Source organism: Squalius cephalus, assembly GCF_949319135.1.
Source record: "Squalius cephalus genome assembly, chromosome: 25".
NCBI lineage: Eukaryota > Metazoa > Chordata > Actinopteri > Cypriniformes > Leuciscidae > Squalius > Squalius cephalus.
This window is the reverse complement of record NC_137146.1, coordinates 9,844,294-9,862,037: the sequence shown is the minus strand read 5'-3', so window position 1 is coordinate 9,862,037 and position 17,744 is coordinate 9,844,294. Positions and strand designations below refer to the sequence as shown.

The 17,744-nt window shown below is 36.8% G+C and overlaps 1 protein-coding gene across 3 annotated transcripts in view; it reads right to left on the bottom strand.

Moving 5' to 3' along the window:
• adgrg2a (adhesion G protein-coupled receptor G2a) overlaps positions 1 to 17,744 on the bottom strand; it is a 32,330-nt gene that overhangs the window by 2,444 nt on the left and 12,142 nt on the right. The window contains exons 5-27 of one of the 3 annotated variants that reach the window (XM_079862871.1): positions 17,464 to 17,511; positions 16,589 to 16,648; positions 15,413 to 15,859; positions 15,153 to 15,200; positions 14,979 to 15,046; positions 14,691 to 14,783; positions 14,561 to 14,598; positions 14,335 to 14,465; positions 14,042 to 14,159; positions 13,867 to 13,925; positions 13,735 to 13,779; positions 13,573 to 13,640; positions 13,357 to 13,400; positions 12,979 to 13,015; positions 12,844 to 12,878; positions 12,632 to 12,759; positions 2,148 to 2,367; positions 1,901 to 2,057; positions 1,654 to 1,815; positions 1,241 to 1,360; positions 1,105 to 1,150; positions 880 to 986; positions 100 to 224 (exon numbers count right to left, since the gene is read on the bottom strand). In XM_079862871.1, the coding sequence (XP_079718997.1) occupies positions 100 to 224; positions 880 to 986; positions 1,105 to 1,150; positions 1,241 to 1,360; positions 1,654 to 1,815; positions 1,901 to 2,057; positions 2,148 to 2,367; positions 12,632 to 12,759; positions 12,844 to 12,878; positions 12,979 to 13,015; positions 13,357 to 13,400; positions 13,573 to 13,640; positions 13,735 to 13,779; positions 13,867 to 13,925; positions 14,042 to 14,159; positions 14,335 to 14,465; positions 14,561 to 14,598; positions 14,691 to 14,783; positions 14,979 to 15,046; positions 15,153 to 15,200; positions 15,413 to 15,859; positions 16,589 to 16,648; positions 17,464 to 17,511 (2,404 nt within the window). Of the gene's footprint in view, positions 1 to 99; positions 225 to 879; positions 987 to 1,104; positions 1,151 to 1,240; positions 1,361 to 1,653; positions 1,816 to 1,900; positions 2,058 to 2,147; positions 2,368 to 2,928; positions 4,865 to 4,896; positions 6,243 to 12,631; positions 12,760 to 12,843; positions 12,879 to 12,978; positions 13,016 to 13,356; positions 13,401 to 13,572; positions 13,641 to 13,734; positions 13,780 to 13,866; positions 13,926 to 14,041; positions 14,160 to 14,334; positions 14,466 to 14,560; positions 14,599 to 14,690; positions 14,784 to 14,978; positions 15,047 to 15,152; positions 15,201 to 15,412; positions 15,860 to 16,588; positions 16,649 to 17,463; positions 17,512 to 17,744 lie in introns of those variants that run through there. The other 2 variants (XM_079862870.1, XM_079862872.1) reach the window with 2 other exon arrangements.

Genomic DNA, 17,744 nt, shown 5'->3' with positions numbered 1-17,744 from the left:
TTGTCATATTTTGTAAGATGCATCATAGTGTTTTTTGAGGGACCAATTGTGATAATCTCATATTAGGGCTTATTCACTGAGAAGGAGGATGTTACTCACTCAAACGCGAGGTAAGTGAGCAGAGTAACTGAGAGAAAGATGGCGGACACCCCACATCCGATGTAAGTGATATAGGTAAGGATGGTGGCCTGTAGACGGTCAGATATGTCTTGACGGCTAATGTCCTTTGAAAACAAGATTAATGAAAGCATTATATGACAATCTCAGAGATGTGTAATGCATACCTAATTCAGGGCTCAACAATACGGGTGGCCCAGGTCCAGTGTAAGAGAGTTTTGGGCCAGTTAAAAGTATATGGCACAAACTTTATTAAAAAATAATTATTTGTGTAAATTATTATTATTATTATTATTATATGCAAATTGTTATTTTAGGAAAAAAACAAGTTCATTCATTAAAATCATGTGACACTGAAGACTTTAAGTAATTATGCTAAAAATTTAGCTTTGCATCACAGGAATAAATTATATTTTAAAAAAGAAAAGTGTTAAATTCTAATGATATTTCACAATATTGCTGTTTTACTGAATTTCTGATCAAATACATTTTTGATGTATTGAACTGTAGTGTATACAGATTTGCATGTATATTCCTGACATTTATAAAAAAAAAAAGTAAAGATAAGAAAAATTATAAAAATGTATTTAAAAGAAACTATTTTTTCATTAATGTTTGTGAAAATGTGAAAAATTAATTGTTGAAGCCTGTGGTTATGACTCTCGATTTTATTATAATCATATTAATTTGATCCATTATAAATTTCTGAAGAGGATGGATGTGGACATTTCTGGGAACAATCCCACACACTGACATACTTACCAGCAGCACAGCAAAGCTGGTCAGGTGATCGCAGCTACAGATGGTTTCGTTCTCGGTACTGCTGTTCTTGACATAGCAGCCGTTGGGATTCCAGCCTCCTGAACCTCCTAGAAAATCCAAAACACATAGGAATTACAAGACATTAATTAAGAAATTAGACAGATCACACATTTCATAAGGCCTAATAACAATTTCTCGGGAATTCTGGGCGGTGTGCAATCTCACCGTTTTTGTCAAAGTCCCAGAAAACACAGGAAGCCTCATAGTTCCCCTGTGGGAGAGAAGTTAAGAGATAAATCAGAAAGCTTTCAGCTGGCAGTGACATATGATGTACAATTTATATGTGAACACACACACACACCGCAACGGGCTGCTTATTCCTCAGAGTAAACTCGACACCCTCCCTCAGGTTTTTGATTGACAGGTTAGCCAGACTAGAGCCCAGAATGTGGCTGTTCAGCATCTGTGTCATGTTTTTATCCTGTCGATACAAGAAAATCCAAAGAATAAACTGAAGAAAAGTGGCAGAATCAAATCTGACATCAGCTTTATTTCTGAAAATGTTATCTGGTCAGGGTTGGGTGTCTTTTATGGTGATTTTGTATCCTTTTTGAAGCATAAGTGCATGTTAATTGAATGGAAAAGACATGAAGGACATAAGGGTGAGCAAATTTTTCAATTTGAGGGGAACTGCAAAAGTTATGTACAAACATCTTCATCTTGTTCTTGATGTCTGATGGTGCTTTTATTATATGAAAATCAACCCAGTTTTACCTGAAAAAAAGTGCTTTTCTGAAAGAAGGTGAACTGGACTCTTGAGGCTATCTTCTGTTGTTCTGGAGAGAGGTTCTCTGTCAGGGATGCAGGTAGTGTTATTTTGCCCATTGAGGAGGAACTTTCCACTGCCCTGACTTGTCTTTGAAATCCTTTTGTGACCTATATAATCAGACATTTTGAGTCATTGCACTTCCAAAAACATCCAAACTGTTAATGAATTGCTTTGGACTTCAGTTGTCATTACCTGTGGGTTCAAGGGATCTACAACTGAGAATGACGTTGCCCCAAAGTTGGTGCCATCAACTTTGGTCACAGTCAAAGCGAGTGAATCAAATACAATGTTCTCAGTCTGGTCCCGAATCACAAGTTTTAGAGCCAAATTATCCACAGCTTGGATTAATCTACAAAACACAATATAATATTTACATCCGCTATTTCAAGTTTGACAGTGTCAGACTGTTTTGAATGCTTGTGTTACACATGTATCTCACCGATTAGAAGAGGCAGCAACAGTATCTGCAGGGCTGGTTAGAAAGTTGTTGATGACGGACAGCACTGTTCGGCCCAGATCCACACTAATATTCGGTGCAGAGAGAATATTCTCTAGCTGGCTGACCAGCTGATTCACCTGAGTTGAATTTAGAGATGCCACATTCTGTGTTTGATTCAGAAGATCGTTAGCCACTGAGTCTGGGCTTTTAGTTGTTGCTTCTGAAAAATTAACAAATCAAATGAGCTGTAGTTATAGATACACATATTGTGACCTTAAAACAAATTTGGACACTTTTAGATACTTAAATCACACTGCCTGCATTTCATTGCATTGGATACAAAATATCAAGTGGCATCTGCAAACTAAAGCCTTTTTGTTATAGTTAAAGTAAATGCTACTTGCGTTGATATTTCATAATGTAATATGATTGATACATTTAATGAAAGTCAGTGGGATCCAATGCTGTTCAGACCCCACTGATTTTCATTATATGAACAATAAAAAACACTGAGACACAAGACATTGTTCAAAATATATATATCTTTTGTGTTCCACAGAAGAAAAAAAAATAATACAGGTTTGGAACAACATGAGGGTAAGTACATGATGACTAAATTATTCATTTTTGGGTTAACTATCCCTTTTAAGAGTGACTTAGTGTCTCAGTACTTTTTGATACCACTGTTGTGTATGCATGAACCTAGAAACAACACTTATATTCGGAATGTCAAGAAGCTATAGTCAGTTTTGGAATGTTGAGTCAAGAAGCATAGTCAAACCTGAAGTGGCTGTAATGGAGGGTGTTGTTGGCACATCTGGAACGGGTCTTGTGGTGACTTCAGTTGTATTAGTTGGAGCAAAGATTAGAGCTGCTGTTGTGGAAGTGGAGCTGTTCTGAGGAGAGCTTGGAAGTATGGCTGACAGAGCAGTTGTGGGAACTGTACTGCTATTTGTGACAATGCTAATAAAGGTAGTATTTGTTGTTAAGTTGTTTGGAATACTAATGGGATTGAATGTTGTAGTTGCATTACTGATTGTATTTTCAGTAAAGGCTTTTTCTATTGTGCCATTTGACTGTGTTGTGTTATGGAGACTAACTGTTGTGACAGGCTCTGAAGTGGAGTCAGTTGGCCCACTGGTAATATTTTCTGTTGTTGGAAAGGTTGTTATATCTATTTGTGTTGTGTTTGTGATGTCAAATTGTGTTGTATTAACTGCAGGGCTTACTGTTGTGTTAAATTCTGATGTGTTATTGGAGGTCTCGGTTGTGTTGATGCTGCGATTGATTTCAGTCCCGTTGAAGTTGGTTACATTCAGTGGAATATATGTTGTGTTAAACAAGGTTGTGTTCATTGTAAAGGCTGTTGTATTTGATTGTGTTGTATTAACTGTAGGGCTTACTGTTGTGTTAAATTCTGATGTGTTATTGGAGGTCTCGGTTGTGTTGATGCTGCGATTGATATCAGTCCCGTTGAAGTTGGTTACATTCAGTGGAATATATGTTGTGTTAAACAAGGTTGTGTTCATTGTAAAGGCTGTTGTATTTGATTGTGTTGTATTAACTGTAGGGCTTACTGTTGTGTTAAATTCTGATGTGTTATTGGAGGTCTCGGTTGTGTTGATGCTATGATTGATTTCAGTCCCGTTGAAGTTGGTTACATTCAGTGGAATATATGTTGTGTTAAACAAGGTTGTGTTCATTGTAAAGGCTGTTGTATTTGATTGTGTTGTATTAACTGCAGGGCTTACTGTTGTGTTAAATTCTGATGTGTTATTGGAGGTCTCGGTTGTGTTGATGCTATGATTGATATCAGTCCCGTTGAAGTTGGTTACATTCAGTGGAATATATGTTGTGTTAAACAAGGTTGTGTTCATTGTAAAGGCTGTTGTATTTGATTGTGTTGTATTAACTGTAGGGCTTACTGTTGTGTTAAATTCTGATGTGTTATTTGAGGTCTCGGTTGTGTTGATGCTATGATTGATATCAGTCCCATTGAAGATGGTTACATTCAGTGGAATATATGTTGTGTTAAACAAGGTTGTGTTCATTGTAAAGGCTGTTGTATTTGATTGTGTTGTATTAACTGCAGGGCTTACTGTTGTGTTAAATTCTGATGTGTTATTGGAGGTCTCGGTTGTGTTGATGCTATGATTGATATCAGTCCCGTTGAAGTTGGTTACATTCAGTGGAATATATGTTGTGTTAAACAAGGTTGTGTTCATTGTAAAGGCTGTTGTATTTGATTGTGTTGTATTAACTGTAGGGCTTACTGTTGTGTTAAATTCTGATGTGTTATTGGAGGTCTCGGTTGTGTTGATGCTGCGAGTGATATCAGTCCCGTTGAAGTTGGTTACATTCAGTGGAATATATGTTGTGTTAAACAAGGTTGTGTTCATTGTAAAGGCTGTTGTATTTGATTGTGTTGTATTAACTGCAGGGCTTACTGTTGTGTTAAATTCTGATGTGTTATTTGAGGTCTCGGTTGTGTTGATGCTATGATTGATATCAGTCCCATTGAAGATGGTTACATTCAGTGGAATATATGTTGTGTTAAACAAGGTTGTGTTCATTGTAAAGGCTGTTGTATTTGATTGTGTTGTATTAACTGCAGGGCTTACTGTTGTGTTAAATTCTGATGTGTTATTTGAGGTCTCGGTTGTGTTGATGCTACGATTGACATCAGTCCCATTGAAGATGGTTACATTCAGTGCAATACCTGTATTTGTATTTGATTGTGTTGTATTAAACAGGGGATCTGTTATGTTGGAATAAGTTACATCACTGATTTGTGGTGTATATGTTGTGGTATCAGTTCCAGCATCTGTGGTCTCAAGTGTAGAATTATTCAGAAGTTGTGTTGTCTCATACGGAATGGCGGTTGTATTGAATTCAGTTGTATTGTCAAGTGGTTGAGTTGTGTTTGATTCATATGTGTTAATTGGTGATTCTGTTGTGTTTGCTAGGATTGTATTATTTGAGATTTCTGTAATTGTGCCGTTGTGTTGTGTTGTGTTTATTGGGGGTGTTGTTGTATTTAAGTGTAATGTGGTTTGTGATGGTATTGTAAAGTTAAACAGTGTTGTATTTGGCGGAAAGGTTGTGTTGGTGAACTCTGCACCAGAGAATTGAGAACTACTTGTGTAAGATTGTCTCTCATTTTCAGAAGTGACCGTTGTCGTGGCTGATGTATAATTTAGTGCAGTTGAGTTGAGTGGTATGACAGTTGTAATAAGTGTCATTCTTGTTGTATTAATTGGAGTGATGGATGAATTGAGAGTTGTTATAGTTTTATCAAGTGTTGTGTCTGTCACAGCAGTTGTGTTAAATGATGTGACTGTTGTACTGACTTGAGGGATTGTTGAATTTAGACTTGTGACAGTTAATCTGAGCGTTGTACCTGTTGTATTAATGTGTGGCGTTGTTATATTGAGTGGTGTGACTGTTGTATAGACTGGTGAGGTTGTTATATTTAGTGTCGTATCACTTATAGTGACTGGTGAGGTTATATTGTGTGGTGTACTTGTTGTACTTACCAGTGATGATATTATATTGTGTGTTGTATCTGTTGTACTGGCCGGTGAAGTTGTTATATTGTGTGTTGTATCTGTTGTACTGACCGGTGAAGTTGTTAAATTGTGTGTTTTATCTGTTGTATTTTGTGTTGTATCTGATGTACTGACCGGTGAGGTTGTTATATTGTGTGTTGTATCTGTTGTACTGACCGGTGAGGTTGTTATATTTTGTGTTGTATCTGTTGTACTGACTGGTGAAGTTGTTATAGTGTGTGTTTTATCTGTTGTATTTTGTGTTGTATCTGATGTACTGACCGGTGAGGTTGTTGTATTGTGTGTTGTATCTGTTGTACTGACCGGTGAAGTTGTTATATTGTGTGTTGTATCTGTTGTATTTTGTGTTGTATCTGTTGTACTGACCGGTGAAGTTGTTATATTGTGTGTTTTATCTGTTGTATTCTGTGTTGTATCTGTTGTACTGACCGGTGAGGTTGTTATATTTTGTGTTGTATCTGATGTACTGACCGGTGACGTTGTTATAGTGTGTGTTGTATCTGTTGTACTGACCGGTGAGGTTGTTATAGTGTGTGTTGTATCTGTTGTACTGACTGGTGAATTTGTTATAGTGTGTGTTGTATCTGTTGTACTGACCAGTGAGATTGTTATATTTTGTGTTGTATCTGTTGTACTGACTGGTGAAGTTGTTATAGTGTGTGTTGTATCTGTTGTACTGACCGGTGAATTTGTTATAGTGTGTGTTGTATCTGTTGTACTGACCAGTGAGATTGTTATATTTTGTGTTGTATCTGATGTACTGACCGGTGACGTTGTTATAGTGTGTGTTGTATCTGTTGTACTGACCGGTGAGGTTGTTATAGTGTGTGTTGTATCTGTTGTACTGACTGGTGAATTTGTTATAGTGTGTGTTGTATCTGTTGTACTGACCAGTGAGATTGTTATATTTTGTGTTGTATCTGTTGTACTGACTGGTGAAGTTGTTATAGTGTGTGTTGTATCTGTTGTACTGACCGGTGAATTTGTTATAGTGTGTGTTGTATCTGTTGTACTGACCAGTGAGATTGTTATATTTTGTGTTGTATCTGATGTACTGACCGGTGACGTTGTTATAGTGTGTGTTGTATCTGTTGTACTGACCGGTGAGGTTGTTATAGTGTGTGTTGTATCTGTTGTACTGACTGGTGAATTTGTTATAGTGTGTGTTGTATCTGTTGTACTGACCAGTGAGATTGTTATATTTTGTGTTGTATCTGTTGTACTGACTGGTGAAGTTGTTATAGTGTGTGTTGTATCTGTTGTACTGACCGGTGAATTTGTTATAGTGTGTGTTGTATCTGTTGTACTGACCAGTGAGATTGTTATATTTTGTGTTGTATCTGATGTACTGACCGGTGAAGTTGTTATAGTGTGTGTTGTATCTGTTGTACTGACTGGTGAATTTGTTATAGTGTGTGTTGTATCTGTTGTACTGACCAGTGAGATTGTTATATTTTGTGTTGTATCTGCTGTACTGACTGGTGAAGTTGTTATAGTGTGTGTTGTATCTGTTGTACTGACCGGTGAGGTTGTTATATTGTGTGTTGCATCTGTTGTACTAACTGGTGAAGTTGTTATAGTGTGTGTTGTGTCTGTTGTACTGACCGGTGAAGTTGTTATATTGTGTGTTGTATCTGTTGTACTGACTGGTGAGGTTATTATATTGTGTGTTGTATCTGTTGTATTGACCAGTGAGGTTGTTATATTGTGTGTTGTATCTGTTGTATTGACCAGTGAGGTTGTTATATTGTGTGTTGTATCTGTTGTACTGACTGGTGAAGTTGTTATAGTGTGTGTTGTGTCTGTTGTACTGACCGGTGAAGTTGTTATAGTGTGTGTTGTATCTGTTGTACTGACCGGTGAAGTTGTTATATTGTGTGTTGTATCTATTGTATGGACCAGTGAATTTATATTTTGTGTTGTATCTGTTGTACTGACCGGTGAGGTTGTTATATTGTGTGTTGTATCTGTTGTACTGACTGGTGTTGTTATAGTGTGTGTTGTATCTGTTGTACTGACCGGTGAGGTTGTTATAGTGTGTGTTATATCTGTTGTACTGACTGGTGAAGTTGTTATAGTGTGTGTTATATCTGTTGTATTGACCAGTGAGGTTGTTATATTGTGTGTTGTATCTGTTGTACTGACCGGTGAAGTTGTTATAGTGTGTGTTGTATCTGTTGTACTGACCAGTGAGGTTGTCATATTTTGTGTTGTATCTGTTGTACTGACTGGTGAAGTTGTTATAGTGTGTGTTGTGTCTGTTGTACTGACCGGTGAAGTTGTTATATTGTGTGTTGTATCTATTGTATGGACCAGTGAATTTATATTTTGTGTTGTATCTGTTGTACTGACCGGTGAGGTTGTTATAGTGTGTGTTGTATCTGTTGTACTGACCGGTGAGGTTGTTATAGTGTGTGTTGTATCTGTTGTACTGACCGGTGAAGTTGTTATATTGTGTGTTGTATCTATTGTATGGACCAGTGAATTTATATTTTGTGTTGTATCTGTTGTACTGACTGGTGAAGTTGTTATATTGTGTGTTGTATCTGTTGTACTGACTGGTGTTGTTATAGTGTGTGTTGTATCTGTTGTACTGACCGGTGAAGTTGTTATAGTGTGTGTTGTATCTGTTGTACTGACTGGTGAAGTTGTTATAGTGTGTGTTATATCTGTTGTACTGACCAGTGAGGTTGTTATATTTTGTGTTGTATCTGTTGTACTGACCGGTGAAGTTGTTATATTGTGTGTTGTATCTGTTGTACTGACCAGTGAAGTTGTTATAGTGTGTGTTGTATCTGTTGGACTGACCGGTGACGTTGTTATAGTGTGTGTTGTATCTGTTGTACTGACCGGTGAGGTTGTTATATTGTGTGTTGTATCTGTTGTACTGACCAGTGAAGTTGTTATAGTGTGTGTTGTATCTGTTGGACTGACCGGTGACGTTGTTATAGTGTGTGTTGTATCTGTTGTACTGACTGGTGAGGTTGTTATAGTGTGTGTTGCATCTGTTGGACTGACTGGTGAAGTTGTTATAGTGTGTGTTGTATCTGTTGGACTGACCGGTGACGTTGTTATAGTGTGTGTTGCATCTGTTGTACTGACTGGTGAAGTTGTTATAGTGTGTGTTGTATCTGTTGTACTGACTGGTGAAGTTGTTATAGTGTGTGTTGTATCTGTTGTACTGACCGGTGAGGTTATTATATTGTGTGTTGTATCTGTTGTACTGACTGGTGAGGTTGTTATAGTGTGTGTTGTATCTGTTGTACTGACCGGTGAGGTTATTATATTGTGTGTTGTATCTGTTGTACTAACCGGTGAAGTTGTTATAGTGTGTGTTGTGTCTGTTGTACTGACCGGTGAGGTTGTTATATTTTGTGTTGCATCTGTTGTACTGACTGGTGAGGTTGTTATATTGTGTGTTGTATCTGTTGTACTGACTGGTGAAGTTGTTATAGTGTGTGTTGTATCTGTTGTACTGACCGGTGAGGTTATTATATTGTGTGTTGCATCTGTTGGACTGACCGGTGAAGTTGTTATAGTGTGTGTTATATCTGTTGTACTGACCGGTGAGGTTGTTATATTGTGTGTTGTATCTGTTGTACTGACTGGTGAAGTTGTTATAGTGTGTGTTGTATCTGTTGTACTGACCGGTGAAGTTGTTATAGTGTGTGTTGCATCTGTTGGACTGACCGGTGAAGTTGTTATAGTGTGTGTTGTATCCGTTGGACTGACCGGTGAGGTTATTATATTGTGTGTTGTATCTGTTGTACTGACTGGTGAAGTTGTTATAGTGTGTGTTGTGTGTGTTGTATCTGTTGTACTGACCGGTGAGGTTATTATATTGTGTGTTGTATCTGTTGTACTGACTGGTGAAGTTGTTATAGTGTGTGTTGCATCTGTTGGACTGACCGGTGAAGTTGTTATAGTGTGTGTTGTATCCGTTGGACTGACCGGTGAGGTTATTATATTGTGTGTTGTATCTGTTGTACTGACCGATGACGTTGTTATAGTGTGTGTTGCATCTGTTGGACTGACTGGTGAAGTTGTTATAGTGTGTGTTGTGTGTGTTGTATCTGTTGTACTGACCGGTGAGGTTATTATATTGTGTGTTGTATCTGTTGTACTGACTGGTGAAGTTGTTATAGTGTGTGTTGCATCTGTTGGACTGACCGGTGAAGTTGTTATAGTGTGTGTTGTATCCGTTGGACTGACCGGTGAGGTTATTATATTGTGTGTTGTATCTGTTGTACTGACCGATGACGTTGTTATAGTGTGTGTTGCATCTGTTGGACTGACTGGTGAAGTTGTTATAGTGTGTGTTGTGTGTGTTGTATCTGTTGTACTGACCGGAGAGGTTATTATATTGTGTGTTGTATCTGCTGTACTGACTGGTGAAGTTGTTATAGTGTGTGTTGTATCTGTTGTACTGACTGGTGAGGTTATTATATTGTGTGTTGTATCTGTTGTACTGACTGGTGAAGTTGTTATAGTGTGTGTTGTATCTGTTGTACTGACCGGTGAAGTTGTTATAGTGTGTGTTGTATCTGCTGTACTGACTGGTGAAGTTGTTATAGTGTGTGTTGTATCTGTTGTACTGACTGGTGAAGTTGTTATAGTGTGTGTTGTATCTGTTGTACTGACCGGTGAAGTTGTTATAGTGTGTGTTGTATCTGTTGTACTGACCGGTGAAGTTGTTATAGTGTGTGTTGCATCTGTTGTACTGACCGGTGAGGTTATTATATTGTGTGTTGTATCTGTTGTACTGACCGGTGAAGTTGTTATATTGTGTGTTGTATCTGTTGGACTGACCGGTGAAGTTGTTATAGTGTGTATTGTATCTGTTGTACTGAGCGGTGAGGTTATTATATTGTGTGTTGCATCTGTTGGACTGACTGGTGAAGTTGTTATATTGTGTGTTGTATCTGTTGTACTGACTGGTGAAGTTGTTATAGTGTGTATTGTATCTGTTGTACTGACCGGTGAAGTTGTTATAGTGTGTGTTGTATCTGTTGTACTGACCGGTGAGGTTATTATATTGTGTGTTGCATCTGTTGTACTGACCGGTGAAGTTGTTATAGTGTGTGTTGTATCTGTTGTACTGACCGGTGAGGTTATTATATTGTGTGTTGTATCTGTTGTACTGACCGGTGAAGTTGTTATAGTGTGTGTTGCATCTGTTGGACTGACCGGTGAAGTTGTTATAGTGTGTGTTGTATCTGTTGTACTGACCGGTGAAGTTGTTATAGTGTGTGTTGCATCTGTTGTACTGACCGGTGAAGTTGTTATAGTGTGTGTTGTATCTGTTGTACTGACCGGTGAAGTTGTTATAGTGTGTGTTGCATCTGTTGTATGGACCAGTGAAGTTATATTGGGTGTCATTTCTGTTGTTTTGACTTGCAAGTTTGTCATATTGTCTGTTGTACCAACCATTGAGATTGTTATACTGTGTGGTGTAACTGCTGTATTGACTGGAGGGCTTGTTATATTGTGTGTTGTATCTGCTGTACTGACCAGTGAAGTTGTTATAGTGTGTGATGTACCTGCTGTACTGATCGGTGAGGTTGTTATATCGGGTGTTGTATCTGTTGTTATAACCAGTGAGGTTGTTATATTGTTTTGTGTACTTGTGCTGACTGGTGGGGTACTTATATTGTGTTTCGCATTTGTTGTACTGACCGGAGATGATGTTACATTGTTTTGAGTACCTGTTGTATAGATCTGTGAAGTTGTTATATTATTTGGTGTATCTGTTGTAGCAACCGGTGAGGTTATTATATCAAGTGTTGTATCTATTGTACTGATTGGTGAGGTCGTTATATTGTGTGTTGTACCTGTTGTATTGACCGTTTGAGTTGTTACATCATGTGTTGTATGTGTTGTACTGACTATTGAGGTTGTTATATTGTTTGGTGTACCTGCTGTATTGACTGGTTGGGTTGTTATATCAAGTGTTGGATTGAGTGGCAGGCTTGTCGTATTATGTGAAACAGTGTTTGATTGAGTGGCTGTACTGTTGATGGATGTATTAGATATTAGGACTGTAGGTGTATCAGAAGTGTTGATGATATTTCTGGACGGTGTGACTGCAGGGTGGGTTTGGTTGGTCAGTGACCAGTCTGTAGTTACTGATGGAGAAGAAATCTCTGGAAATGTAGCCGTGCTCTGAGAGATTGTTTTTGAAGGGCCAAGTTGAGTTGTGTAGGATATAGAAGGTGAGATCTCACAGCTCTCATTTAAAAGAACAGCAATCGTCTGACCCTGTGCACTGGAAAACAAAGCAGGATCGGAAAGTTTGTTTGGAAAGTGCTCTTGTTAGTAATGGGACAATATTCTTGTCAAACAAAAAATCCTAACCATTAAATACTGCTAAAATAAGGACGAAATGATAGGGTGATAAGAATGTTCAATTCACAAATCTAAGACCAACAAGGATGTTGATCTAGACACACCTACAGTACTTGGTGAAATCATGTTAAGTGGCTGTGTTCACACCGCCAACAATTCTTTCTTTTGTATTATTTTGAATAATTCTGTTTGGAATGTGATTTGAATGTTTAAGCATAAAATTTGGTTTAAATTTGATATTCCGAAATTTAGTTTTACAGTGTGATTATAGCCCATTAGACATATATAATTAAATAATTGAAATTTGACACATATGTGCACAGTGTAAAATCTGGACTGAATACAAGATTTACCATCTCAATTGATCTTTGATATCCTCGTTCTGGCTGGCACTGAGATTCACAGCAACCCATGTAAATGTTGAGTTCAAAGGAATGGTTTCTGAATAAGTGGGCGAACGACATATGGCTATATAGTAGAGAGATAGAAAAAAAAATTGTATTTTTAGTGTTTACACCACTTGGATAAGCTGTAAATGTGAAATACCAGTACATACAGTTCAACACTCACCTATTCTACTTAGAGGTCCATCGAAACTAATGTTGGTACTGTTCATCATAAGAACGGCAATAGCAGTACTAACAATACACACATCCAGCTGTTTTGACAGCTGCAGAATCAACATACATGTGTAGAGCCTGAGGAATAATAGATGTGTTAATTTGACATAAATGCATGCTGAGTCAAATACTCAAAAACACACACATGATAGCACAACGTACCTTGTTCCTTCTCCAAAACATTCCAAGTGTATTCCCTGTAAAGCATCAAACATAGCCTTTCAGAGCAGATACAGAAAACATGATGTGATGTAACAAGATTATTTTGCTAAAGATGGAAAACAAATGGATGTTTACCTGATACAAATTGGATACTTCAGATTTACAAGGAGACCTATGAACATGGAACATCGCCAACAATAAAGAAATTATATTCACCAACATATAATATTCATTGACTTACTCTATTAGTGTCGCATAATCCTTAAAAAATCATTCTGATATGCTGATTTGGTGCTCAAGAAACATTTCTCATTATTATCAATCTTGAAAACAGCTGTGCAGCGTAATATTTTTGTGGAAAAATTCTTTATTGAATAGAAAGATCAACAGGACAAATATTTTGTAATATTATGAATGTCTTTACTGTCACTTTTGATCAATTTAATGCATCCCACACACACACACACACACACACATACACGTATGTGTTATATTTGGAAACTGCAGACATACCTTAGCATTCTGGATTCGTTGCAGGGAATGCTCAACTGTACAACCTATTAGATGGAGCAAGAGAACTAATAAGACAACATCTATATTGTCACTTACTGTAAGTCACTTACGGTAAGCCATAGATGTACCTTGAAAATCATTACTAGATGGCAATGTTTTTAAATTTTCTATAGCCATTTTACCTGTTCACTAAAACCTTTTCTCTGAGACACTCACCAAGTTCTGTACGTCGGTGAAATTCACATCTGGGCTTGTAATATTTAGACGAATAGCATAATATGTCTCTAAAAGAGAGGTAGGGGAAAGAGCTTGGAGTCTGATTGGTCCACAACACGTACTTGAACATACTCATACATGGATTCATTGTGTTTCACTCACCGTTGTTGTTAGAGACGTGACACTCACAATGTTGTTGGTTCTCAACTAAAAAAGAACAACATTTCAATTTTGAACATCATACTGGTATTAGTCAGAAAATTATGACCATGAGTCCAAAGAGTGAACACTCACCATTGCAGGATTGATTAGCAACCAAGTCTTTAGGAGCAAAGCCATTCTCCGTATAAGAGCTAATGCAAGAAAGAGGGAATTTTGGGAAATGAATAATGCAATCTCAAATTTAAACAAATTGCATGCAGGACTATTGTAAGAGTGTGGCAAGTCTATAATCAGTAGCATATCGTACCATGTGACATTTACAGGTCCCTGGTTCTTGCAGATGCCATTGTAAGACAATGGAGATGTGCAGTGCACAAAACCATCTCCAGGGGGCGTAGTACTGTTCTCTGGGCACAGGCCTATTCCTATGAACAAAAGCCATTTTGTGAGATTTAAAAAATGATCAATTAATCATGCATTATCTTTTAAACTGCTGTTTTTAAAGTTCTTAACAGACCCATAACAGTATTCTATATTCTATATAGAAGTCACTATTTATGTCTATATTTTGATATATATGATATATTTTGTTTCACTCACCCACTCTTTCTACATCTCCCAGAAGCTGGATCTGGATTGATTGGTCGATAGTCCCGTTTTCCACCCGCTTGCGGAGGATGCATGTATTCACAGGCTGGCTCAGCTGTAAAAGCACAGTGCAGTTTGTCCACCTGTAAGAAAGGGGGCAGTAGTTACTTGTTACTTAATGTTGAATTACAATGAGATCATGTTTTTCGTGTAGCTTAGAGATTTGGGATTGACTTACTGGATGTTCTGCTTCACTTCACATCTAACCTCAGCAGTCTATATTAATGAAAAATACATTTTATAATGATGCAATGTTGGACAACATCAAAGTTCAGCCCTGACCTTTGAATACAAATAATACTACATACCACAAAGATTATGTCATTTTGACATGATGTGGTATTGATTTCTGTTGTTGACACTCCAGCAGAGCAGATGCTCATGTTAAAACGATCTGAAAACTGATTATAATGGGGGAAGCATCAGAAATACACACACACAAAATATTATTGTTATTATTTCTTAAATGGTTCCTTATGATACTAATAATACCTATTATTATTATTATTATTGATAGTACACATGAAATGTTTTTTTAATAACTTTTATTATTATTTCTAAGAAAGTATTATTAATAAAAAAAAATCTGTTCATACCCAAATTTGAATATCTCTTTCAGTCATATTAGAGCCATGTACCTCCACAAGCATCCAGTAATACGATGCTGTGATGTAAGAAGAGAGATATTATTACACATTCTCAAGAATCACCATATTGGATCTTAATTATGTCTTCAGAGAATAAAATAGGCTTCGTCTAAACATTCTTACATTCATTAGCGCAGTATTGGGAAAAGTTACACTGTACCACCAATGGCGCTGAAACAAATGAAAAGGCACATCAAAGAATTGAAACATTAAGAGTAATTTTATAATGTATAAATTATGTAATATGTGGCAGAATGAGAGAATGAGGGTAAGGAATTTGATTTAATATCCTGTAATTATCACCGAAATAGAAGCCATCTGTCTTTTTCCAAAAAAGACGAAAAAAAAAAAAGACAATCAGAACGCAGTGATAATAGCTGTACCTGTGAATAATGCATTGGACGTCGTTGTTCGTAGAACTGCTGTCTGATTGGTTACTTGAGTCATGACAGTTGGTTCAGTGGGAGAGCTTGCTGTCGTGTTATTGGCTGTTGTTTCAGACGTGCTGAAGCCACTGACTGGATGGCTAATGTGATTGCTTGAAAGTGTCTGGGCAGATATTGACGTGCTCTGGGTCGTTTGAGTGGTTACGTAAGACAAAGGTGAAGGCAATGTGTTTAAGCCATCAGTATTTGACTTAGTAGTTGTGTTATTAAGAGCTGATCCAGTCAGAGCTTGAGTGGGGGGTGTAACAGCGGTGGTTGATGTGGTAGTTGATGTGAGAGGAATTTGTATTGGTATAGTTGCTGCAGCGAGTCCTGCAGGATTCAATGTGGTTCTGCCTCGAGAGGTTGAAGCTGAGGCCTGACTCGAAGTTGGCAGGTTCTGTCCTGTGGGAAAGAAATTAAATGAATTAGTTTTGAGTAAGAGGAATGTTCAAAGGTAATGTAGCAGAAGTACACATTTTTTGGCATTTTTTAGTTAATTAGTAATTAATAATTTAGTTATAGGAATGTCTTTTGGGGGAACTAAATTAGCTCCTACTTTAGAGTAGGGTCTAACCCAGCACAATAGGAACTACCAGTGACGTATGCCATACGAAACAAAGACACCACACAATATACATATACTGTATTTGTACTTGTTTATACTGTATCTACATAATGCGACCAGGAAAATGGCCCTAGGGGGAAATGTACAGTAGTTTCCAGGGGACTGCCTGGTAACTGGCTCCTATAGTTCATATAGTATAACTACCCGGTGCGAAAGCCCCTGTAATACTACAGATCATGCATAACATTTTTGATGTGTTTTGATGACTGTAGCATTAGTACTTTAACAGAAATGAATTAATGCACATTTCTGTAGGTTAAAAAACACGTCAAACCCCCCTCAGAGAATATCCATTTCTAGATTCATCCCCTTTTAGCATTATTGCTAAAATCTGTGAACTAGAGTCAACCTCACTAATCTTGTTGGATGAATAGTCAACCATCCTGACCCATCCAACACCAAAACAACTCAAAGTAAATGGGTCACTGACTGAAGGCGCGTTGGTACTCTGATGCACACTCCAGCTTTTGATATTTAGCAGCATCTTCTAACATCTGTTTACTGACCTTGGTTTGTGTTTCTCTGTGCGCTGGTAAATATTGAATTCAAAACTGCGAAGAGCGGACCTTAGAGGGAGGAAGAGACAAACTGTCATTCAACGCAGCACCAAACAAATTCCATGTAAATCCAAAATGCAAATATACACAAAGTACAATGTTATTTATAAACTCTGGCGGTCAACAATAATTAAGGAATAATTAACTAATTGGAATAATTAAGACTTTTTATTGTTTTTGAAACAATTATATTCTGCTCACCAAGGCTGAATGTATTTGATCATATATACAGTAAAGCATTAATATTGTGAAATATTACTACATTAAAAAAAAACTCTTTTCTATTTTAATATATTATAAAATGTAATTTATTCCAGTGATGGCAAAGCAGAATTTTCAGCATCATTACTTTCACATCATCCTTCAGAAATCAATATGCTAATCAATTATTATTGGTGATCAATTATTAATAATGGTTCTTATTATCAATGTTGAAAACAGTTTCTGCTGCTTAATATTTGTGTGTAAAACATTGTAATAATAATTATAAATATGTATTGAGGAGCAAATCAATATTACAATATTACTGATTTACTGTATTTTTCATCAAATGAATGCAGCCTTGGTGAGCAAAAAATACTTTTTTTCAGTAAAAAAGTATTTTATGCAACAAAAACAACAACAGAAAAAACAGTAAAAAAACTAAATTATTCCAAACTTTTGACATCCAGTGTATATAATTCTTAAAATGTTAATGATAATAAAAAATGTAATTATATGAAAACCTACAAAGACACACACACACACGTGTTTGTATAATACATGTATTTAATGAATTAATAAATGTAATTAATAAAATGTATATGTGTGTATGGAACACTTACTTTGAGAAGTTGAACTAAACTCTCGGCCAGTGGCTACACTTTGGGATGCTGTAAGGTGAAATATATATATATATAATTATATATAATTTAACCTTTAAACCTTAACATACAGAATTGGTTCTAGGGTTTCTCAAAAGCACCTATGCATTTAATTCACTAGTGAAAGAAGAAGACACAAAAAACAAAGTTTTTTTGTTGTTACACTTTGTAATTATTAAGCACTTTTTTCACAAAAGTTGTGGGGTTTTTTTATGTTTATTTTACAGGACTCTACATGACTA